The sequence below is a fragment of the Dromiciops gliroides genome, chromosome 2 (assembly GCF_019393635.1).
Source record: "Dromiciops gliroides isolate mDroGli1 chromosome 2, mDroGli1.pri, whole genome shotgun sequence".
Lineage (NCBI taxonomy): Eukaryota > Metazoa > Chordata > Mammalia > Microbiotheria > Microbiotheriidae > Dromiciops > Dromiciops gliroides.
In genome coordinates this window covers 136,493,250-136,520,440 of record NC_057862.1, presented here as the reverse complement: position 1 = coordinate 136,520,440, position 27,191 = coordinate 136,493,250, and the positions used below count along the sequence as shown (strand labels likewise).

Sequence of the window (27,191 nt, the reverse complement as noted above, 5' to 3'; positions counted from 1 at the left end):
GCCCCTCAAATATGTTTTAAAAATGAATGGACTATATATAAAATTGTGGATCTCCAATAGGTAGAGCTTCTTTTTCTTTTTTGTGAGGCAATTGGGGTTAAGTGACTTGCCCAGGGTCATACAGCTAGTATTAAGTGTCTGAGGTCGGATTTGAACTCAGGTCCTCCTGACTCCAGGGCCAGTGCTCTATCCACGGTGCCACCTAACGCCCCTTATTTTTCTTTTTAAGTAAGACAATTCAATATGTAACTTTTTTATTTTTGGTGGGGCAATGGGGGGGTTAAGTGACTTGCCCAGGGCCACATAGCTAATAAGTGTCAAGTGTCTGAGGCTGGATTTGAAGTCAGGTCCTCCTGAATCCAGGGCCAGTTGCCCCATCTACTGCACCACCTAGCCTGCCCCCAAATGCCTTATTTTTTATAGTGAAGTCCATTCTTTCATTGATTATTAGCTTATTGCAGAGTATATTATGCTGGATTGCATCCTGCGCTCCTTTGCTTTTTGGAATATATTATTTCAGTCTATCTGTAGTTTCTCATGGGTACATTTTTAAGTCTTCTGTTATTCAATTTTCTCTTCTTATTTGTGAAGGTCTTTCTCTTGATCACTTGCAGAATTTGTCTGCCAAAGCAATTATTAAATTTAAAACACTGTCTCAGAGTTTGCAATATATAGTTGTTTTTTCCTAGTGGCAGTCTGTGGATTCATTTGATGGTGCTTTGTTTTCTATGTTTAGAAGTTATAATGTAGTTTTCCTACTTATTATTTCCTACATTATAGTTTTCAGGCTTTCTGACTTGTCATGTTATTCTGAAGGGCTAAGAACCTTAAGTTTTCTCTACATATCCTATCTCTAGATAAATGTGTATGCTTGTATAGAGAATCATGTTGTTCCTTTTGCTTTTCTTTTCACAGATTATCCTTTACACTCAGTCATACTGCTATCTATTCCCAATCAGTTTTTTTCCTCTTTAACATTTTTTTGAGAAAACTCATCTCTGTGGATTTCAAGTTTTTCTATTCTGCTAATATTTCTGCTATGCAGACTATTAAATTCTGTCATTCATTCTCTTCTTATTTTTTCTGAAGATTTTGAATGTCTCATGGACTGTTCCTGGAACATACTGCTGCAGTCCTGTGTGCTCTTAGAAACCCACAGGGTTTTGTTTCTCTCTCTCTCTCTCTCTCTCCCTCACACACACACACACCACAAATACCATACACACATATATAAAATATGTCAGTTCATTTTTTTAAAACTACATAGTATACACTTACCTAAAGTATACTGAAAATAACTTTTTTTAAAAAATGACAAAAGATTATCATTGTGCAGATCACATCACTTCTGTACTGGCTACATTCTTATTCTCCTCCTTTCCTCATCTTGATACTCAACTCTATACTGTCCTCTCAATCAAACAATCAATCAAACATTTATTAAGTCTTACTATGTGCTAGGTACTGTGCTAAGTGCTCTTCCTTGAGTTCCTTCTTCCCCTTATCCTAGTGCCGATCTTCCCCCTGCAAAGCTTCAACTTTGTAATTACTCTCACTATCCCTCTGTCTTCACTCCTTAACTCATGTCCTGCTGAATGAAGCTGGAGAAAATCATGAAACACCTGACTAGATTAACTAAAAATTTATGTTTGTTGTTGTTGGTTTAGTCCGCTTACTAGTCATGTCTGACTCTTTGTGACCCTGTTACTGGTTTTTTCTTGGCATAGATACTGGAGTGGTTTGCCCAATTCCTTATCCACTGAATTAGTGGAAACTGAAGTTAAGCGACTTGCCCAGGGTCACCAATAGCTTAGTGAGTGTCTGAGGCCAAATTTGAATTCAGGTCTCCCAGATTCCAGATCCATGGAGCCATTCAACTGCCTCCAACCATTTATGTCACACCATTTCAAATAGGACTTCACTATGACACGTCAATCCTTTTATAGATAGTTCTAATTGACTCACTTACTATTCAACCTCACTACAGTGGCTTTTTTTCATACTTTTAAATCAATCCCCTCCTATGGCCTTCCCATGCCCCAACCCTCTCAGCTGAGAGCCCCATCTCATACTTTACTAAAGAATTGAGGCAATTCACTGAGAGTTCCGTTATGTTTTTTTTTAACTTATCTCACAATCACCCACATGCCTCCCCCCACTGTTTCCGTCACCCTTGTCTCAAATGAAGATGTAGCCCTTCCCCAAGATAATCACTCTACATGCCAAAATGATCCCATTCCATCTTTTCTTCTCCAGTAGATGGGCTTTTTACTTTCACTCATCTACTGTCTACTAGTTGTTTCCTTATTGCCTACAAACACCCCCATGTCTTTCGCATCCTCAAAAAAAAACCAAACAAAACAAAAAAACCTCCATTACTTGATCCATCTATCCAGAATAAAACTATTTCCTCCCCATTTGTGGCTAAATCTGAAAAGACCATCTGTAATTGGTGCCTCTACTTCTTTCCTCTCAATCTCTTTTTAATTCTTTGTAGTCTGGCTTTCTGATCTAACCCATTTAGCCCAAACTGCTATTATTCATTTTTTGATTGTGAAATCTAATGGCCTTTTCTTAAGTCTCCATTCTCCTTGATCTTTTTTGCAGCCTTGACACAAGTCAACACCCCCTCTTCTCTTAGGTTTTCAGGATAGTGTTTTCTCTTGGTTTTCCTCCTACATGCTGAAGCTTCCTTCTTAGTCTTTGCTGGATCTTTGGGCAGGTCACATCTACTAATGCTAAGTACCCCTCAGGACTTTGTCCTGCATTTCTTCTTCTATAATATTTTGCTTAGTGATCTGATCTTCCTAAAGCCAAAATCTGATTATGTCATTCTATACAATGAAATTCAGTGGTTCCCCAGTTACTCCAGGATAAAGTCCTTTTCTGGCATTCAAAGAAATTCATAACTAGGTTCCTCTCCCTCCCATTCTAGTCTTTTTATACCTTATTCACGCCCATGTGCTCTGCAATCCAGTGGACACTGAGCTCTTTGCCACTCTTCAAATGAGACAGCATACTTCCCCACCTCCAGGAGTTTTCACTGGTTGCTTCCAGACCCTAGAATGCTCTTTTCTCATTTTTCCCTTCCTAGATTACTTCAAGTCCAAGCTAAAATCCTATTTTCTACAAGGACTTTCTCTGATCCTTCTTAATGTTAGTGCCTCCTCTGTTGATCGTCATCCCATACAAAACTTGTTTGTACTTAGATTTTGGCTTGTGGTCTAACTCCTCTAGATTCTTTGAAAGTAGAGGCTACAAATACTTGTCTGTTTTTGTTTTTTGGTTGGGCAATGAGGGTTAAGTGACTTGCCCAAGGTCACACAGCTAGTAAGTGTCAAGTGTCTGAGGCCGAATTTGAACTCAGGTCCTCCTGATTCCAGGGTCGGGTGCTCTCTCCACTGTACCACCTAGCTGCCCCATAATAAATACTTGTTGACTAACAAAAGAGAAATTATCTTACAGTGATATGAACTGTATTAGCCATTAAAAACAACAACAACAACAGAATGATGAGTGAGCAACAAAGTTTACCTTTATACTAAATGGTCTTAGATTGCTATGCTTTTTAATTTCTATGCTTTTCATAACATCTTCCTATTTCCCCTGTTGTAGTCAGACTGTTGTTTCTCTGTTATTCAATCTGCATTTAACAGTTACTCTTCCTACTTCCAATTTTTTGGGGGTTTGGGAACTATATATTAGAAATATATTAGGGGGGGCAGCTAGGTGGTGCAGTGGATAGAGCACTGGCCTTGGAGACGGGAGTACTGAGTTCAAATCCAGCCTCAGACCATTCAACACTTACTAGCTGTGTGACCCTGGGCAAGTCACTTAACCCCAATTGCCTCACTAAAAAAAAAAATGGAAAAAAAAATAACATATGTATATATTAGAATTGTAAAGTAAAAGTAAATAGGTTGTGAGGACCAAAGGTACCTCTTTTAAATAAGAAACTTAAGCTTCTCATATAGAGTTTGTGACACCTATTTTAAGCTGTTTTCATAACATCACATCAATCATAGGTCTCAGAATGGTGGGACTTTCTCAAGGTCTTCAAAACAAAACACTATGGATTAGATACTCAATTTATTGCCCTTAACTTTTTCTTGAATACGTTATAAAGCAGATTATCCCCAAGAAGCCTATTGTCAGTTCTAATGTGAAAATATTAATTAGTTCTAACTGATATATGAAGGAACATTTTGAGCATCATTCAAGTTTTGAATTTTGCTTTTGTGTTATTTCTTCTGAGAAACAGTGAGAATGCAGAAAACTGCACAATAATTCACTAACCTCAACCCTTTAGACGCTCAATTCTACAAGCAAGCTTCAGTTCTTTGTCAAGGCAAAGTATCATATTTATTGTATATCTTCTCATGTAGTAGTAGTTCTGAAAAGAGAAAGGTTGGTCCCAAACACTCCCACCCCTTCCACCATGGTTTTCAGCTCAAGACCAGAGTTCAAGGCTACCCAACTTATTCATGTAGGCAAAGCCATCCAGATTCAGCCACTATTTATTATAGTATATTTATGTCTTATAGATTATGGATTTCTTAACCATTTAACATGTAAAAAATGTGCTATTTTAATAGGCTCCTTTCTCTTTTTTTATGTGTCAATTATGAATTTTTTTGCATTGTGCCTCTAAACTTCATTTCCCCCATAAATTGTGGTTTTTTTTCACTACTTGATATCACATAACTTGGTACTATCTGGGAATACATATTTCACATTATAGCGGAATTGCACTGTGATGAGGAGGCTCACACATATCCAGGTTTCCAAGGATTTTACTTATACACAAAAGGGAAGATATATTAAAGTCATTTATATTAAGTTAGCATATTTATTCTCAAATGAGCTGAAATCTCAGAAAGTTACAGAAAGTAACTTTTGGGGGAGTAGCTACATTAGGAACACCTCATAATGACATTGTTTAACCAATGTATCAATAAAAAATATATTTAGGAAGGACAAGCTCTCAAAGTAATTCAGATAGCCTACCTTTTGGAATCTGAAATAGTATAAATAGTAACAATTTGTGATACCCTCTACATAGAACATTTACTTGAATTCTTGTTTTGAGCTTATGCTCAAAACTAGATACCTATCATAAAGTTACTGTGTTATAATTTAAACTGTAACATTTAAGTCAGGATATAAGTCAGGATATCTACTTAAGTTAAAGTACTCACTACGGAATGGATCACTGAAGAAATAAATTCATAACATAATTTTGCAGGCTTTGAGGTTATAAAATATTTAAATATGTATAATATGATATTTGTAGAGAAAAATTTTCCTATTCATATAATAATACAGCATTAATAATCCACTTTAAAGATTTTACTGAACACTTAAGTTTTAGAAGTCAATTTAAAAGTTTTTAAACATTAGGACAAGACTTTCCTTTTTTTCTTATATGTACATTGTGATTAATGAAGATTGATTAAATCCTGCAGCTATTTCCTATAAATCTGTAAATTTCTTCAATTTGGTGATGAAATTAAGAAAATATTTAAAATAAATTTGCAAATAACTCTCTTTTCTTTGACTACAGACTACCACAGTAGAAAGTCAACTCACTCCTTCAGATCTGGAGTAAAAATATATTAATTTCCCTAACTTAACTGTGAATTCTGTCAGGAATACTACTTAAGCAATTCTCTGAGTGTTACTAAATCCCTTTTATTAAAGGATGACCCCCCCAAATTAGTTGGGTAGCTTCTGAAAAAATATGGATGTCAATAAATCAAATGCAACAGGAAATATTTTAATCATAAAAAACCAATTCTGACTCAGTCCACTAAATTTTTATACAAAAGGCTAAAACAGTTTACCACTATGTTTTTAGAAAACCAATCTTTTAATTACTGGCAAATGATTAAAAAGGAAGAAATATATTTCTTTAGTTTTATTTACTTGGGCATCATATTTAGATTTCAGGTATAGTACTGCTTGAGCTTTAACTGGCAAATTACCAGGACTGTAGCTGTCTATGAACTGTCTATTTGGTATGCTTGTTGCTGGGCTGCAATTAAAAACTCTGGAATAGGGAAGATTAATTCACATCTGCCGGTCCCTTTCAAAAATTATAGAGCAAGTCATAGCATTCTGGAAGAATAGTGTCTATTGAGAGTAATTAGTATTATCTAAATGTTTTTAAAGTGTAGTTAAATTCCCTACAGGAGAGAAGGATTGCACAATAGCTGTAGTTATGACTGACAATAAATAAAAAGTACTCAAGGGGTTATCTTCCACAAAATTAAAAAAAGAATATCTGTATTTTTAATAGTCATATTATAATTTTTTTAAATTTAGGATAAAACAGTAATGTTCAAGGAAAGTCTCTTGCTTATGCATTTAAGCTGTTCATCTAATAGAGAAATTTCATACTTAATACTTACAATAATAAAAAATTACTGTGCTAGTATTATTAGCAATCAATAAGCTTATTACAAATATCTGAGTATCCTATTTACCACATTTGTGGTGGAGAAAAAAATAGTAGCTCTTAATATCAAGCGTTAGTATAATGTTTTGCTCATAGTAGGCTTTTAACAAATGTTGCTAATACCTTTTTTGGGGGGAAGCTGTTGGAGGTGGGGACAGCATAATGATTAGAGAGCTGACCTTGCAGCCAGCAAGGCCTGGATTTAAGTTCTACTTCTGATACATGACCATATGACTTTGGCCAAGTAATTAGCTTCTCAAAGTTCTAGGCAATTCTCTAAGAGTATAAGTTACAGAGAGGGTGCCAACTTGAATGCATAGTTCCTCAATTGGCAGCTTTCTATTATAATGAAGTAATTGGTCCTATCCTTACTCCCTACCCTTATCCCTAAATAAAAGGCTAGTAAAATGTCTCAAAGGCAGTCTTTTAAAATCTTCATTATATAACAGTCCCAATTTTGGAAATGAAATACTTATTATATATAATTAAATATTGTAATCAAAATAAGCTGCTTCCTTTTCTCTTGAAACTCAGTAATTTCATCTGGGGAAGAAAACAAACAAACAAAAACAAGGCAATGGTTATAGATATCCATCCCATTGTCTGATTTGCATCTGGTTAGATAAGAAAACTGGATGTCAACAACCCTGTCCTTCTCTAATCAAGGAATATCAAATTCATCACTATCAATTAATACCAAAGAAGAAAAAGGAGTTTAAGACAGTTCTCATGCCTGAAATGCCACCATCTTCTGTGATAAAGGATAATGAACAAGATTTCAAGAGAAAAAAAATGAATCTTCACTATATTTTAAGCTTGCAACAACATATTTAAGCATAACAAAGGAGAAAAAGAGGAATATAAAATGGGGCATAGAGGAAGTCAATTAGGGGTGTAACAGCCCATATTTAGCACATTAAGGCATAAAAAGGGCTTTCTCACAACAACCCTGTGAAGTGGGTAATGCACATATTTCCTTTACATATGAGGAAACCTACACTCAGAGATGAAAAGGCCTGAGTCCATAGTGAAACATGTTAGAAGGTACCTCAACCAGGAGCTAAACTCAGGTCTTCTAACTAAGTTCAGCACATTTCCACTACTGCTTCTCTATAGAGATAAAGAAAGTAAGATCATTAAAGAGAATGACATAAAGCAACTGAATAACAATGTCATAGCCAAGACTTCTTAAATAGAAAGGAAAACAAAAACAATGCACAAGAAGCTTAAGGGGAAAAAAGAAATAAAAATCAAAGAGTTCTGAGGGACAGGTTGATCAAGAAAAGGAAATTATGTACACTCATCTTTCAACATTTGCACATTTCACATTTGCAATTTTGGCTATCAATAATTAAATGGGAATTTTTTGAGATTTGTGGCATACTGCAGAAAATCCTTAGATGTCATTTATATGTAAAAAAACCCCTAAATTAAACTGAGTGAATAATAAATGCTGCATATTAATCTATTTTATTATCTACTACCATAAGTATACATACATAAAGTTATTACAGATAGTTAAATTTTGTTAAAAGTTTCAATGCACTTAAGAACTAGAGTTATGCATTCTCTTTGGGAATGCCTCCTCTTGGTCTCTCTACCATCCAGACTCAATTGTGATTTTCTCCAACTGAACTTTTCTCGAAAGAGAAGGAAATCTGTGAAGCAGCTATTGCAGCTATACTTGAAGTTGAGAAGACTGCATAGTGTGTGAAATACTAATCTCTCTCCTGTAGAAAGTGCAACTTTTTTATGGGTGCAATATGATCAGAATGATTAAAAATAAAGGTTTGGGGAGGGGCCTATAGAGTTATTCATGGTTTTTCACATTTGCAGGAATCCTGTGCCCCTAACCACTGTAAATATCACAGGGCAACTATATAGTGCTTTTAAAATTTCAGAAATTAAGAAAAAATGGAATAAGACGAGATTTCAGGGTGCTTAAAGTCCATGGGATGTTAAGAATACAATTAAAACCTAGATCTGAAATTGAAAATTATTTCAAATTATTTTAAATGAAGCAGAGGTACATCAATACCGAGGGTATAACATAACAAAGCAGAGTGGAAATGCAACAGAGAAAAACATGGGTAAAGAGTGAGAAGGCAAGTGGAGAGGAATAACAAGCTTTTAGAAAGCTATAAAAAGAAAAGCTAAAATAACCTTGAATTCAGAAACTCCTTATTTGATAAGAACCCCTGAGATTGAAGGTAGTTGCCAGAAATTAGGTTTGGACAAATATCTTATACCATATATCCCAATAAGCTCAAAATGGGTATATTACCTGTCTATTAAAGTTCTCTCAGGGGAGAATTCTTAACAAAAGGAATAGACATAAAAGATAAAATAGCTAATTTGGATTATATAGAAATAAAAACCTTTGCATGAACAAAATCTATGCATTTAAGGCTTCCCTTTAACTAGTGACTAGAACTCCAAATTAGTCCAACCACTCTAAAAAATAATTTGGTACTATGCTAACAAGTGTATGTAATAAGAGATAAAGTTGAAATGGGAAGCTGGAACTAAATTATGATGTGCCTTTAATGCCAGGCAAAGGAATATGAACTTTATTTAGTAAGTAAGAGGTTACTACTTATGACTTTTGAGCAAAAAAGTGACACGAGATCTATACAAAAGGAAGATCAGTCTGGTAGTATTACTAAAGGGGAGAAAAAACATGGAGGCAGGAAAACCTGTTAAACTATTGTAAGTAGTAGAGGAGGCTGATAATGTACTATGCTGGTTTTGGGGCAGGAGTAGAAATGAGATAAGGGATATGAATTGTTAAGGAGGTAGACTAGATTTGGAGAATCACTTTTGGGAAATGATAATTGACTAGATATGCAAGGTGAGGGAGAGGTAGTAAGAGTCAAAGATATCACATCAAAGTCTAGAATAGGAAGAATGGGCATTGCTGAACTCAAAAGTGAAATTAGGAGGATAAGCAGTTTTAAGTGAAAAGAGATTTGTTTTGGGACATTATGAGTCTGAAGTGTTGATAGGATAACTAGATGGAGATGTCATAGACAAATGAAGATGTGTCTGAAGCACAGAAAGATCAGAGCTGATGGTAAAGGACAGAGAATATAACTGAGATGTAAAGAACTTTACGCCCATTCACACACTGCCTAATAAATCCTTTTCACATCATCTCTATCACAGTCATCTTTCTGGATTTGTAAGGTCTAAGAGGGTATCATAACTATTTTATTATTCTCTTTGTACAGGAACTAGCAGAATAACATATAATTAGATATTTAATAAATACAGGTAAACCTTAAATGCTTTTAAACCATTTTGGGATCCTGTATTCTTTGTACCTTGCTGTCAACTTTATCATTGCAAAGATGTGGTCTGTTATGGCAGAGGTGTTAAATATGTGACCTGCAATACTGAGTGTGGACTGAACCAGATTAAAATGTAATTGAGAAATATTTAACAAAACATAGATACAATATCTTAAAAGTAAGTCAATATAAAGTCCAAAGTGATCATTATATGTGGCTTAGTGCCCTCATTTCTTTTGGTGTCTGACACCACTGTTGCAGAATACTATTTGTGAAATTTTGTGTTTCTATTTGTGAAAACCTCTTTTTTCTGATACCTCCATCAGGAATTCTTTTATACAGGTATAGATCCTAACTCCAGAGATTTAACATTTATAGTTTATGTAGCCTAACCCCTGCCTTTTATAGAGGAGGAAACTGAATTGCGGAGAGGTTTAGGGACCTGCCTGTTGGGGGGGGGGGTACTTATGTTAGAGCTCAAATGTGGTGACTCCACTATTACAAGTGGAGAAAAACATTTGTTATAGTCATCTTGACCTATCTTTTCCATTTACTGTCTGTTGGACTCCCTCCAATTTCATGTTTAAATGATCTAGGGATGATCTGGCTTAATTGGATCTCTTGCCAACCTTTCTGTAATCTTATTTTTTCTTTCACTGCTTCTCAATAAATGAAGCTACAGTAACACAACTGGCAATGAAGAAAAACACAGTGAACATAAGTTTCATCATACCAACAACTAAATGCAAAAAAGAAGTTATATAAGATAGCATCCATGATGGAAAAAGGAGGTGGGCCAGTTCTACCATGAGAAAAAGAGAGAACTGATGCACAACATAAGTGTTTCACTAGGACCTGTGAAATGTCATTTAAAAATATTTTTTAATATTATGAACTTGATAACTATCAATAAACAGGACATTCTCTAATCCAAAGAACTGAAAGCTGTATTATGTAAAGCTTTAACTCAGTTACAGCACTGCCTTGCTTATCTGCATCCCCATCTACATTTCCTTCTGTTTTCTTCTATTTTAATGTTTAAGTGACACATTTTGGGGGAGGAGGGAACTACCAATATTACTCTATTTCCAATTCTCCACATCTCTACCCCTCCCTCAGGGGGAAAAAAGATTAACTCTCCTGTGTAACAAATGAATATAGTCAAGCAAATAAATCTACACATTGGCTAAGTCTGAAAATATATGCCTCATTATGAATCTCTAGCCTATCACCTCTCTACCAAAGTATGGGAAGCACAGCTGTCTATCCATGCAAATATCAAGAATTCTAGAGAAAGGTTTCCAAGCACAATGAGTAGACTGCTTGTAGAGGATCTGCATAGCCAAGAGAGTGTGGAGAGGTTGCAATCTACATCCCTGGAGAGAATACCTACCTATATCAATATAAATACATATCCATCAAAGTATTGAAGAAGGGAGTCCTAATTTCTTGTGTTTTACAATTCCCTAACTTACCCAGACAATGCTTACCAAGACTCAAACTTGATTTCAGCCAACTTAAGGGAAAGGAAGTGAATAAGCATTTATATAGTGCCTATAATATGCTAAGTAAGCACTTTACAAATATGATCTCATTTGATCCACACAACAAACCCTACAAGGTAGATGCAGTTATTTATCCCCATTTTATAACTGAAGAAACAGAGGTTCAAGTGACAGCTCAGGGACAGTAAATGTCTGAGGCCAGATCTGAACTCAGTTCTTAACACTAAACCCAGTACTCTAATCACTACACTAACAATCTACCTTGCAATTTCAAAGTTTCCATTGATCTTCAAACAGATTAAGGCAAGCACTATCAAATAAATTTTCTCTCTAAACTTCTATAGGATTGTGTACTGCTATATCACTCATATGGCACCTATAATCATATATGGCTTTGCAGAGTAGTTGTACATGTACATGTCACCAAAGGCACTGGAAGCTTCTTAAATATCTTTGTATGCTCTCACAGCTTATTGTGAAATGCTTTGAGAAAAGTATTAGTGAACATATTAATTATTTTAAACATTCTCTATAATTTGTAGGAGCTAATTTTTATAGTGATATTTATGTAATATGTTCAAATATTTGTCACATATGTATGAGAATCAAAATGAAAAAATTCTATTGGCTGACCCTTTGAAGATAAAACTCTTCGATTCTTTACATCTAAACACAAAGCTGTCAACTCATACTCTGAACTTTCCTGGTTAGTATATGGTGTTATAGAAAAGATACTATAATTTTATAAGAAGACTTGCTTCCCTGAAGTCAAACACTGAATAATGAGATAGAAAATTTAGGATGCTTCTCCTTAAGTTATTATACCTTGATATAAAAGCTTCTTTCCAAAAAATTTTTTAAAAATAATTTTAACATGGCATTTCAAAATAAAAAAGAAAACTGTGAATATAGGCTCAAGGAAGAAATAAAGCTTCTAAAGAGACATAGGTGAATTTTTTTTCTTTAAAAAAATACTCAGAACCTATCAGCCTAGTCATTTTTCCAGTTTTTTTCTCCCCTGAATTTTAATTTAGTAGGAGGTAATGAGCTGAGATCAAATTTCTTATGTCTCAAACATGGAGATGGATGCCTGCAATACATAAACCAACGATTAACATCACTTACTTACCCACTGGACTATTTCCAGATCCATTTGGCACTGTGAGGTCTGCAGTGCTCAACATTCCACCTAATATTAAAAAGACATAAAGATTGGCTATTCCAATTTGTATTAAATACCACTTGAACATTAAAAAAAACATGTATAGAATCAACAAATGTTTCAACATGAATGTTTTTGGAGAATATGCCTACTTGGCCATGGACCTAAGTCTCTATATCCTCCTGATAAATGACACCAGACAAGAGCATAATGAGAGGAATAAAGATGTTTAATAAAGAAAACAAAAGATGTTTATTTAATCATATCATTCTCCTGTCCAAAAACTTATGATTCCCCAACCATAAGTTCAATTCTTGTCATTTAAAGTCCACATATTCTTGTCTCATTATGTTTATCCTCAAATTTCTTAAATGAATTACCAATTTTTGAGTGTCTATTTTGTGCAGGGCACTGGTTTAGGTGCTGTGGGAGATAAAAGTAAGTATAAGACAGATAGCTATGGTCCCTCTCCTCAAGGGGATCACTATATTTAGTTGGGGGAAAAAAGCCATATCTTCCTGAATTATTAACTGGATATAATATAATCAAATGAGTGTAGAATTTAGAGAAGGAAAGTCATCTATGACATGGAATTTACAGGAGAAGAGGAATTTAGGTTAGACTTTGATAAATGGGCCAGGATTTAGACAGAGATATTGAGGGGAAAGCAAGAAGATTTAATCTGGGCAGAGGGACAAACATGAGTGAAGTTCAATAATTGGGGACAATCCAGTAATGTTTATCCATGAGTACATCCTCTTCCAAATAAATAGAACTTTTCCTCAATGTAACTCCACCAATCCAGTTAAGCTGGTCTCATTACTATTCCCTGAACACAACAATTAAAATCCTTAATGTCAAGTTTTTGGTTATAGTTTTCTATCCACCTGGGGTATCTAGGTGATGCAGTGATAGAATACTGGGCCTGAGGTAAGGAAGACTCATCTTCCTGAGTTCAAATCTAGTTTCGGACATTTACCAGCTGTGTGACCCTGGGCAAATTACTTAACCTCATTTGCCTCAGTTTCCTCAACTGTAAAAGGAAATGGTAAATAACCCCAGTAGCTTTGCCAAGAAAACCCCAAATGGGGTCACAATGAGTCTGAAAAGACTGAAGAACAATGTCATCCCTCCTGGAAGGTCCTTTAAAATCCCAGCTATCCCATTTGAAGTTCAAATTAAGGGCTGCTTTTCTGACTAGGAAGTCCACCCTGATCTTTTGTATTTTTTACCTCATTCTTACCTTCTCCTTTTTCTCATGAAACCAAATATTACTTACTAATTGTAAGTGTCATATCATTCCAATGATATAATAAATGAAAGAATAATGGAAGAGACTATGTTTTATTCTTCATAGTACTAGACAAATTAATACTTCTTAAAGAATAGTTCTTGAATGAAAGTCAAAGAAAAAACTGAAGAGCAATGATGTTAACTTATTCTGAGTCAGTAAGGTAGTGGAAGATGACTTGACTCTTGTCAAACAGCACTTGCTATTAGTTACCAATCCACTCTATTATTACAATACCAAGAAAAGGACTGTAAAAATGAAAAGAAAAGATTACCTGTGTTGCCAGTACTTGGTGGCCTCTGAGGAGCTCCAGGTGATACATTTCTATGCATTGTAGACTGAGGTGGAGAGAGCATGCTTGTGTCTGCTAATGATGAACTGGCTGCCAAAGATTGGGATACAAGTGAACTCCCTGGGTTAGTGTAGGTCAAAGCATTGTGACTGGTTACGGGAACCGTAACTGACATTGAGAAATTCTGAGGTGGCAAGCCAGGCTAGAAATAAAGAAAAAAAAGGGGAAATTTTAGTTTTCATTAATATTTTAGAACTAATAAACTACTTAGTATACTTTGTTTCACAAGGTATTTATAACATTTAAATGCAAAGACAGACATTAGCTCTGTTCAACAGTCTTGCAAAAGCCTAATATACAAATAATTTATTTAAGTTCACCTTGAAAATGGATATTAATTACAATATTAATTTTCATAACAAATACTGACACAACTGAGGGTCAGAAGTGAGAATACCTTTAATTTGAAAGCAATTTTGTGAAACAATACAAATAAAATTATAAGAAATAGAACTATTATTATCACCTTAAAAATAAAAGTTAGCCTAGATTTAACTCTTTCTTCTAAATCTAGTTCATGAGTTTGTTGCTGATTCAAAATATGACATGTAAAAATATGCATGTTATTTTCAAAAGTCATGAGACATCAAGCAAAGAAAGTACCAATTAGTAATATATTTGATTCTTTTAAAAATTTACCCCCCCAAGTCAACATATTAATTAATGGTCCTGGAAAAAATGAAATAATATACAGAAAATATACTTAAATAACAGGTAACCCATGGCAGATCAGATTAATAAAGAATTTCTTTTACTATTCTGTCTTTACAGTAAATATATCTGTACAAAGAAATTTGTTTGGAGAAAACTTTAAGAAAACTACTCTATGAAAATTCACATACAATATATAAATGGTATCCACGACATGTCATATCTATTCCTATCAATTAATGGTCTGCTAGAGATATTACTCCGTTTTATAAAGGTCTTTTCTCTTTATTTCTTGAATTTTACCTTTAAAGATCCTATAAAAATTCTTTTAAACTATTAGAAAGAGTTACCTACACCTCAATTTTGAGAAGAAACCACTTTGCTTTCCCTTATCAGCAAATCACTATCAATCCAGAAGAAAGCTGATAGAATGCAAAGAATTTCCAGACCCAATGTAAATCAGTTTAATGTAGAATTATATCAACTGAACAAAAAGTAGCAAGCAATAGATCTGATGACTTATTTTTTTTACCAAAAACTTTATTTTTTCAGTACTACAGAAGCTTGACATCAATTCACTAATCCTCACAACAACCCTGTGAGGTAGGTAGTTTTTATTTGCTATTAAAATGAACATATGTATTCTTGTAGCGGTGTTAGTTTAACCAAAACAATACTATTCATGATACCTGTTTGTGTATGTTTATGTGTGTGTTTAAGGGAAATTAGATATTAAGCTTATAGAAGGCACCTTAGAGAAAAAGCACTGACACTGAGCTTGGAAAAGCTGTCCTGATTAAATCCTAATATTGGGACAGAAGGTAAGGCTCTGCCAGAAGCTTCAATCTAAAGAAAATAGCTTTTCATTATTACTGACTATACAGACACAAGTAATTCTAAAAAAATCATGAGACCACAGATTTAGAGCTAGAGGAAGTCTCAGAAGTCATTTGGCCAACCCAAAGAGAATACTCCTTTAAAATCTGTTCTGGAAAAGACTATTTCTTATAAATTACAATAAGCCTCTCAGCATATCAACATACAATCATAGGATTATAGATTCAGCACTGGACTGTATTAGGAAAAAACGTGGGTTTTTTTTGTTTGTTTGGGTTTTGGTAGGGCAATGAGGGTTAAGTGACTTGCCCAGGGTCACACAGACAAAAAGTGTCAAGTGCCTGAGGCCAGATTTGAACTGGGGTCCTCCTGAATCCAGGGCTGGTGTTTTATCCACTGCACCACCTAGCTGCCCCCAAGAAAAAAGTTGTATGAAAATGCTACCAAATATGGTATTGTAAGGATCAGGTAATTTGGGGGTGTGTGTGTGCAATGAGGGTTAAGTGACTTGCCCAGGGTCACACAGCTAGTAAGTGTCAAGTGTGTGAAGCTGGATTTGAACTCAGGTACTCCTGAATCCAAGGCCAGTGCTTTATCGACTGTGCCACCTAGCTGCCCCCAGGTAATTTTTACAAAGCCTCAAAATGGAAAATATGGTTACTATTCAAGCAGCTAAGACTACCTTTAAATAATTAAAGGAGGTTGCACTTTAGGCTAAATCTACACACTAGATTTGAAGTTGCCAATATCCATTTAAGGGCTGAGAGGAAAAAGGAGGAAGTCAGTAAGGAAATAGAAAAAAAAATTTTAATTCAGTTTTACCATTTCTACTTTAAGATATTAAATAAGTACTGTCCAAAAGAGCATTTTAAAACAATTTAAAACTTTTAATGAAAGAGTCAACCAATCAAAATGAAAATTAGAACACTTTCCTAAAAAAGATAAGAAGTCACTATGATAGACAAAATGCTCATGAACTTAACTATTCTTCCTCTATGCTATTTCTCAACAGAGACCGCCTGAAGGCTGAGGCTTTTTATTCTCCAGTGCCCACTGATATGGGCTGGCATACAACTAACAAATTAAAAAGGAATGTGCTCCTTAATGAATGATCTCATATTATTGCTTCTGAAGTGTATCACTGAATACTAAAACAATAAGCTATATTTATGAACATCTTCATGCACAAGATAGAAGCACAAACCATACTTTAGTACTCACTGCGATTTTATGATTCCGCATCATATTATCAAATTCCTCATTTATTTTTTTATATTTTTCTTCTGTATGTGGAGTTAGCACATATGAAGTATCAGGGTCTGGGCTGTCGCACCCTCTGTGTTCCTTCTTGTTCAGAGCCTAAATAATGAAGTTAATAAAAAGGATCAACAAATAAAAAGTAAAGGTAAATGAAAGTACTTACAGGGCCTCGCTTGAAAATAAAATCACTATCTTCATTTAGTTTGCTGAATCTGTCCTCCGAGAGTGGACTGTGCTCAAAGTAATCGTCAGCATCAGGGCTCTCACAACCATTAAGGCCTTTCTTTCTTAATGTCTGAAATACAATTGGAGAATTCACACACAAATAATACTAACTTGCCATGATTTTTTGTTTATTCACTAAGAGAGCACAGACTGAACTGAACTATATTGAGCCACTGAAATGATTTTTAAATGTACTCTAATTTTTAAAAAAAGAACAAATTCATTAAGAATACTCATGATAACCTACCACAGTGAATACTCAAAATAAGCTATTTTACAGTAAAATAGAAAAAACAGCCAGTTAAATTAATTTCTCCCCTTTCTAACTACTTAGTGAACACTATAATCACATACCGCTTTGGGAGTTTCTACTGCTATATGATGGGCCCCAATCAACTTTATTAATCATGATAGTTGAATGAACAGGAATTTATAGAGCAAAAATGGAAATGTAAAAAATGGTTCTTTGAAAAGATGTGTTGTTGTTGTTGCTGTTGTTTTCAACCATTGCACTTCCACAATAAAATAACTATTTCAGTGATATATTATCTATCCTACCTTCCCAATCTTCTTATAATTTACTCTCCTATACATACTCTAATGCCAAGCTATAACCAGCCTATTCGCATTTCCACAAAAGATACTTCATCTCTTGTATCTGTAATTTTTAACTGGTTGTCCCTCATGCCTGGAATCCTTTTTTGCCCTGACCTCTATTGCTTCCCTAAAGACTTAGTTAAAATCCTTTCCAAGTTGCCCCCCTTTCTCCTAATTTTGTTCTGGTTATTTTCCATTTCCATTGTATATGTGTATACACACACACACACACACACACACACACACACACGCAATGAAAATGGAAGGATATATATGTGTATACATATGTATTATATAATCTTTCATTTGCATTGTATGTGTATGTGCGTACAATTATTTGCTCATTGTCTTTCTCATTAGAATGTAACTTGAGGGCAATATTTGAGGCCATATTTTTGCACTTATTCCCTGCACTTAGCACAGCACCTTACACAAAGTTCTTAATACATGTTTATTGACTAAATGATTTTACTTGTCTATGAAAATAACATGGATTATTCAATTAACTTCTTCTCTACTCCAAGAACAACAACAACAACAACAACAACAAAATAACATGGTAGTCCCTTAATTCCATTTTAAATTTTAAATTCTCAAAATTTTATTTTGAAAATGATATTGAATAAATATGTAAGAATATATCAAATAATGTCATATTCAAGTGATGAAAAATACTGCAGAACATTTGAGAACATTTGTAAATAAAACAATTACCCAGAACATAACGGTTTTTGTATCTCTTTTCACATATCTTCTTCAGTGCTTTGATAGTGCTATTGCCTTGGCCAGTAGATTGTGATTCCTGTTTACTGAATGTAACTCAGTATCCCAAGTGATATACTGTCACCTTGGAGGACTAAATACTAGCTTCAAAATAAATACTTTTAAATGACCTATTAGATTTTTAAAAGGGGAAAAAAAGGTGGAAATTTTCTCATATTTTCTTCTTAAACCTTTCTCTTCCAAAAAGGCTCTCTGATTTTCTAACAAAGTTGGGTCTATTTTTTGGTAGAATTACTTGGTTAAACAATTTATGTAGCTTTGAAATTTAAATGTTATCCTGACCATGGGGAGGGCATATTTAGAAGTATATAAAATTTTTCAGCAAAGTCTAGTAGAATTTGTAATTTTTGGTCAAGCTAACCTAACCCTAAGCTTTTAAATAAATTATTCTATTATTTATTTTACTAATGATTTTTAACAGTTTATAATAATGAAAGTAGTTGAATCCATCTCTTAAATACATTATCATCATGATGTTTTCCTTGATAAATTTTGTTTTGAGAGAGGCAGAAACGTGAGCACTTAAATACAGACATTTTTACGTAGTATTTCTACTATTAAGGTAACCTGTTTATTTGATTTCATAACGGCAACACTGGTTACAAAAGAAAATCCTCAAAGATCATAGGTCATCATCAGTATAGACATAATTCCTTCTCAAATTACTTGGCATATGCTATGTATCATCCCACACAGAGAGCTAAAATGTAATCACTAAATCAGCACATGGCAAATGCTACACCTGTTTCTCCAACACCTGTCATTACACTAAGCTCTCCTGGTCTAACCAATCATGTGAACATTATTTGGTCTTTGCCATAAAAGGACCTGTTGTTTAGGACACTGAAGGTCGGAGACAGTTATCCTCTCTACTCTTCTCAGCAAGTTCTGCTTGCCAGTTCTCTGCATACTGATATCAGCAAGAAAAATGTTAACACTTAATATACCAGTTCACAATCAAACCTTATAACTTACATAGACCTATAAACAAAACACAAGAAGTCAGAAGCATCTTGATACAGATTTTATGCCAAAATATATATTCGAATAAAGATAATAAATTATTAAAAATCTAAACCTGGGGAAAACATTTATTAAAATTACACTGCATTTTCTAATTTATCCTTTGTATGTCAGTGAAAAAGGATTTGCTTTTTTACTTTTGTCTAAATTCTTTAGATGCTCTTTTTTCACTATCTTCATTTAAGAATTATATTTATTGTTCTTTCTGGGAATATTAAAAAATCACGATTGAATAAAAAATGTAGAAGCTGAACCCCACCTCTCACATACTAATAAGCTAAGAATTTAAACAATTGAGAGTCTATGAATTTGTAAAAATGCTATATGTGATATTACATTATTATAAGTAATATTACAGCACTTCTTCAATGAATACACATGATTTTTATTCTAAAAAGGGTAGGGTTAACTCTACTTCTACTTAGGAGGAAGAAAAATATTGTAATATCTACAGCTCAAGTTTCTGGAAATTATCACTGCAGATGGGGTTCCTGTGATTGCCAGAGACTTAAGAGGTTGGTTCACAATTGGAGATAACAAGTTAGTGTTCTGTCTGATATCGAACTTGTTTCCTTATCACAAAAATACTATTGCTTTGAGGACCCAACTACCATAAAAAGACTTTTTCTGTCTTCTTTATCATTACCCAATAGCATAAAAGTAAAAAGTTTCTCCTCTGTGGGTGGTCCTAACAAGTGGAATCTGTTGACAAGGCCAGGCGAGGCCTAAGGGATACAGGACAGCTTTATTTTTTCCAATGGCTAGGAAGTTAAACATAACAGGCTCTTGCTCAATGAAGAATGACAAAGAATGTTCCTAATCATTGAGGATATAGATTCTTTTTTTATGGTGAAAACATCCATTAAAACAAATCAGCACCAACCTATGCTTTCTCTATGGCTAATAATGATAACTTGTTTTTTCATTATGCAGTAAATATTGTTTGTAAAATCTATTTGTGCTAACAGATGATATTTTAAAATGTTTCAGTGAAGTTTTGACATAGGTAGGGGAAAGGCCACATAACAAGTAAAAATAATTTAAACACTAAGGGGCTTCTACAATTTAGAATGATTTACTCCTTAATTAGAAGTATATTACAAACTGTTGAAGAGATATACTTTGATGAGCAATTAACTGATTAATCAATCTAAGCTGACTTGACAACTATTTTAAAGTTCTCTGCTAAGTATCACTATGTTTAGATATTTTAATGTTCTCATTTGCAACTTTATTTATAAAAAGTCTTAAAAATCAATGTAGTCAAATGTCTCATTGAACAACAAAAACATCATAGATAATTTTAAAAAAATTTCCCAATGGTCAGTCAAGCACTATTCAAAGAAAAATTTCCCGATCCCTTCTTAATTCAAGTGCTTCCCCTCTTATAATTATTTTCTGTCTATCCTGTACAGATTTGTTTGCATGTTGTCTCCTCCATTAGATTGTAAGCTCCCTGAGGTCATCAACTGTCTTTTGCCTCTTTTTGTATCCCCAGTACATAGTACAGTGGCTGGTATCTAGCAGGCACTTAATAAATGTTTATTGATTACGTGAAACTAACAGACTTCAGAGCTAAGGTTAAAAAAAATTATTCAATTAAGAAAAACAGACCTCAGTGTGAAGGGGAAAAAGCCTCTATATAAGCTGATAGTTGATTTTAAAAATTGTAGGGGGAAAAAGGCCTTAACCTCTCACTTCCTCTCAGGGACTCTCCCCACCAGAGGAAGATTTAAATTCTTTAAATTTAAGGATTAAAGAAGATTTAAGGACAGGATGAGGATTAAAGAAAAGGCCCTTTCTTCCTCTATTTCTTCAACCAAAGAAAAGGACTTCAACTAAGGCTGATCATAGGAGAGAACTTTGGTGTACCTGTTGAAAGAAAATGCCTAAAGAAAAGGGATAAAGAGGAGAAAGAAAGGTCCTTAACTTCATTCCTATAGTACAGAAGACCTAGAATTCAGCTCTTGAGATTTCACCAATGAGAGTAGTAAGCTAAACAGCCAATTAAAGGACTTTTATGACATATATGACTAAGACACAAGCCTAGAAGAGTATAATTCAGAAACACTTATCCTTAAGACCTCAAAGATAAGAGACTTAAAAAAAAATTAAGACCTCAATGTAAATGCAGATTGCTCACAAAAAATTAGAATTCTTTGAAGAAAATGATGGAAGAATTTTTTAAAAAGATATGATGAAAGGAGAGCTATGTCAAAGAGAAGTGGGAAAAGAAGTTAACTAAAACTTAACAGAAAAGGTATAAAATTTGAATCTAGTAGTAATAAACTGCCTAAAAAATTGAAATGGAGCAAATGAAAACTAATGACTCTACAAGACAATAACAATTTTTAAAACAAAGTCAAAAGAATGATAAAACAGAGGAAGATTTAAAATATCACTATAGAAGAAACAACCAACCTAGAAAAACAGATAAAAGAGAGATAACTTAATTGTGTTAAGATCCTAAGATTACCTGAAATACATGATCAAATGAAGACTACTTATCAGATTTTAAGAAATCTAAAGAAAATTGCCTAGATGAGGTTACTGTGACAATAAAAAGAATTCACTAATAACTTCCTAAAAACACCCCCAAATGAAAATTCCTAGGAATGTCATTTCTAACATTCAGTGTCCAGACAAAATAAAAAAATATCACAAGCAAGAAGTAAATCAAATATTGACAAACTACAATTACACCTGAACAAAATTTAGTAGCTCTCTCTTTAAAGGAAAGAACATAAAGACAAAGGTCTACACTCAAGAATAACTAACCCAGCAAAACTGAGTATAATCCCACAAGGAAAAAAGTGGTACTTGAATGAAAAATAGGATTTTCAAATATGCTTGATGAAAAAAACAGAGCTGAAAAGGGAAATCTGAAATCTAAATATGGAAACCAAGAGAAAAATTAAAAAGTAACTACAAGTGAACAATCAGATGAAACTTCATAAGGATGAACTGTTTAGATTCTTTTTTTTTTTTTTTGAGTGAGGCAATTGGGGTCAAGCGACTTGCCCAAGGTCACACAGCTATTGTTAAGTGTCTGAGGCCGCATTTGAACTCAGGTCCTTCTGAATCCAGGGCCGGTGCTCTATCCACTGTGCCACCTAGCTGCCCCAAGTGTTTACATTCTAATGGATGGGAAAAGGATGGGAAGATGTTAAAAGAATGCAAATATCACACAAGGTCATAAAGGCAGTCAACTGAGACAGAAGATTTAAAGTTTTATTGTTTTGAGGATGTAAGAAAAAAAAGGGTGGGGAAGGATACATTAAAGGAAAATGGCAAACAAGATGGGACAACTTGTAAAGACATATAATTCAGTTGTAAAAGTAGAAATATAAGCAAACATGGAAGGAAATGAATGAAGCAGGTGCTACCTGAACTTTAATTTTATCTAAACTAGTCAAAAGAGGATAGAACAAATATAATCACAAAAATTATGTTATAGAAATACATTAACTTAAAAGAAGAATTCACAACACATGAAGAATAAAAATATTATTAGAAGCAAATCTGTCAACTACAGGACAACAAAACTACATGAAATAAATGAACATTTTAAAAAATATAAGACACCCAAATTAAAAAAACAAAAAATGAAAGATAAACCAATTTCAGAGGAATAAATTAGAAAAGTCACAAATGAACTTCCAAATGAAAGAACTCCAGGATCATATGGATTCACAAATAAATTTTATCAAACATTCAAAGAGTAATTAATTCCAAGAGTACATATATTGTTCTAAAAAATGGCAAAAGAAGATTTGCTACCAAATTCCTTCTATGATATAGACATAATCTTGAGATAGAAGACAAGGAGAATCAAAAGAGAAAACTATAGACCAATATCACTAATGAACATAAATGCAAAAATTTTAAAGAAAACACTAGCAAACAGGCTAAAACAACATATCACAACGATTATACAGTATAACAAGATTGGACTTTCGCCAGGAATATTTGGTTGATTTAATAGTAGGAAAACTATAAACTTAATAGCAAAACAACAAAAAAATGATTATGTTAATAGATGCAGAAAAAGCTTTTGACAAAATACAACATCTATTTCTGTTAAAATATTATTAAACAGGAATAAAATGGCCTTGTCCTTAAAATGATAAATAGTATATCTCTAAAAATCAAGCTACTATTAAGTGTTAAGTGTCTGAGGCCGGATTTGAACTCAGGTACTCCTGACTCCAGGGCCGGTGCTCTATCCACTGCGCCACCTAGCTGCCCCACAATTATTACTTTTTGCACATGATATGACAGAGTAGGGGAGAAGAAAACAAGCATTTATTAAGTACCTACTATATGTAAGGCACTGGGCACTAACTGCTAAATAAGTATTATCTCATTTGATTTTCCACAACAACTCAGAGTTAAATGCTATTATTATCCCCAGTTTAAAAATTAGGAAACTGAAGCAGAGAGGCTAAGTGACTTGTGCAGTGACACAGCTACTAAGTGTCTGAGTGCAGATTTAAACATATGTCTTCCTGACATCAGGCCAAGCATTCTATCCACTGTACCACCTACCTATAGCTACTTTAAGAACTCTAATGAGTTCACTGAAAAATTAAGTGAAACAATAACTTCATCAGACTTACTGGATATCAAATACGTCTATATAAAATCTGTAGAAGTCTACCTTAAAAGATACATGCAACTTTTTACAGAAATAAAGACAGAAATTAACTTTTCATGAAAACACCAAGTCAATATAATAAAAAATGACAATGCTGTTTAAATTATTTTACTATACTTTGGTAGAGAATACTTTGGGTTCTATAAAGTAGAAAACTTTTATAGTTTTCTACTTTATAGAAACCAAAGTATTCTACTTTATAGAACTAGAAAGGTGATAAAATAACTCCAAAGAGGGGTAGCTAGGTGGCGCAGTGGATAAAGCATCGGCCTTGGATTCAGGAGTACCTGAGTTCAAATCCAGCCTCACACACTTGACACTTACTAGCTGTGTGACCCTGGGCAAGTCACTTAACCGCCATTGCCCCCCCCCAAAAAAAACCCAACTCCAAAGAGGAAAAAAAAAAGAACCTCAAGAAAAATGGGAAAAAAAAAGAAAATGAAAGGGACCTATCTATCAATGCCAGATCTTAAATTATACATCCAGCAATAATCATTCTAACACTTAGATACTGATTAAAAAATAGGATTACGGAAGATAAAATGGATAATTTTTATTATATAAAATGTAATGAAGTTAAAATTAAAAGGGAAAACACTACAGAAAATCTTTATAGCAAGTTTCTCTCATAAAGATCTCATCTCCAAGATATCAGGAACTGATTAAAATTTTTTTTTAATTTTAAATTTTTTTGATGAGGCAATTGGGGTTAAGTGACTTGTCTAGGGTCACACAGCTAGTAAATGTTAAGTGTCTGAGGCCAGATTTGAATTCAGGTCCTTCTGAGTCCAGGGCAGGTGGTCTAATCACTGTACCACCTAGCTGCCCCCCCTAATTAAACCTTATAAAAAAAAAAAAAGCAATTCCCCAACTGGCAAATGGTCTAAGAATATGTATTGGCAACTCTCAAGGGAATGGTGTTTATGTGTGTGTGTGTACATACACACATATATTCATATGAAAAAATTCTCTAAATCACTACTAATCAGAGAAACACAAATTAAAGGAATTCTGAAATTCCACCTCCCATTAGAATAGCAAAGATGCCAAAATGGAAAATGACAGATGTTGGAAGAAAAACTTTCATATTTACTGTTCCATCAAGGAAACATTCTGTTTCTTGAGGAAGCAAAGGGGGGAAATGTGGTAAAAAAATATGAAAGTTTTTTAACAGTCGGTTAGGATAACTGAAAGACGCCAATTTTTCTTTAAGGACCACCCTTTCGGGGAGCAGACCAATGGCATGAGCTACGCAAGCCAGTGCGCCTGCTGCCCATGTCAGACTGCCTGCTATGCATCAACTTCGGGGTACGAGCTGAAAAGGCAAGGAGAGAATGGAAGTGGGCTTTTTCCTGCTCCGCTGGTCTCCTGGCTGCGCTGCACAGACAGACGTGGACTGGAGTTTGACTCGGCCTGGCTCTCGGTTAACAGCACGTGCTTGACTCAGTCTCTCTCCCCAAAAGTGGCCTTGGGTTTTGGTGAGTTTTATACAGAAATAGACTAAGCCTAGACTTAAGCGATTATATTGTATTTCTACCTTTCCTATTCTTCTAATCAACACACCTTGAGACTACCATACAATACAGCTCTATCTAGAAAACCAGAAGCTTCTTCCATTTACTAGTCTGGGAGATAAATTAAGGGAAAGGTTAAGTAGGGGAGATTTATGATCTAATATCCAATTTTAATCTCACAAGTGTAAGGTATTTTCCTTGACCCTTTCTCTTGACATTGTGAGTTTTTGTTTTTGTTTTTGTTTTTGTTTTGTCTTTAGCATGAATTCAATTCCTGCTTCTGGGGAATCACTTGATACATACAAACTTTTTTTTGCCAGTCTCATTTATCTTAATCCTTCATTTTATTTACTTTAAAGATACATTTCTTATCCATTATGCCACACTCTTTTGCATTTTATACAATTGTTAAATCCACTCAAGCTTAAGGTTATAATTATTAGACATGTTTTCTTCCTTTTATTTCTTTTGTGATAATTCTATACTCTTCTTTTAAGTCAGTACTTTGTCTCTATGATTACTTTGGTTTATACTAATTTGATGCTAGTCTATTCTCAGAATCTTTTAACATACTTCTGGTTATCTACTCTATACTAAATTCTTTAAATTTACTTAAATTATTATTTTTTCTTTTTATTTCTTCTGTTCATTTTCCTCTATTCTTTCCTGCCACCTAAGCACATGATTCAAAATCTGAAAGAAATGGAGATCTCTAATTTGGAGAAGAAAAGTTAGGCAAGAGGTAATAGATATGTTACTATAATTACTATATCTTTAGATTCCATTTTATGGTATACTAACACCAATTAATCTTGAGTGTATGTTTTTTTGTGGGACAAAGAGGGTTAAGTGACTTCCCCAGGGTCACACACCTAGTGTCAAGTGTCTGAGGTCAAATTTGAACTCAGCTCCTCCTGAATCTAGGGCTGGTGCTTTTATCCACTGCACCACCTAGCTGTTCCAGACACCAATTAATCAAAGTTTCTTTTACTCATTTAAATATTTCAAAAAATATTTAAACAAAGTGAAGTGTTTATAAATCCAAGGGACTACAATGTTCTGTTTATCTTACATTCAGATATAATTACTCAGTTATAGATATAACCAAAACAAGAAGAAGAAAGCCTGAATGTTTACTAAGAGTATTTGCTATATAAACCAATATTTTAAAAAAGGCCTGGAGTAAAACAAAAGTTGGAATGTTTCCAACAGCTGTTTAGTTTTAATCTGAATCTCTGATTACTATGTTTAGCACCTAAAGTTAGCTCCTGTTCCATTAAAACACATTGAGAATTTCTACCATTATGGGTCAAACTATCAAGTAGAAAGCATCTAATAAGTTGTTTTTCTAAGTATAGATAGGTTAGTTATCAGAGGTTTCATGACCAAAGTTATTACTTACTTTGGTGAAATACTACTATTTGTAAACATTAACATGTGCAAGGCTACATCAACTACAGGGAACCTCTCTTTCCACCGGGACCTCATCCAAGGCATTATTTGCAAGAATGATTAATACCTTGAGTGACGATATATCTTCTTGTATATCTTGCTTAAATTTGGTTATCAGAGATTTTTTTGAAGAGG

The 27,191-nt window shown here is 34.0% G+C and overlaps 1 protein-coding gene across 1 annotated transcript in view; it reads right to left on the bottom strand.

Moving 5' to 3' along the window:
• MEF2A (myocyte enhancer factor 2A) overlaps positions 1-27,191 on the bottom strand; it is a 224,415-nt gene that overhangs the window by 38,223 nt on the left and 159,001 nt on the right. The window contains 3 exon segments of the mRNA XM_043982784.1: positions 12,378-12,441; positions 13,980-14,199; positions 16,767-16,904. Of these exon segments, the coding sequence (XP_043838719.1) occupies positions 12,378-12,441; positions 13,980-14,199; positions 16,767-16,904 (422 nt within the window).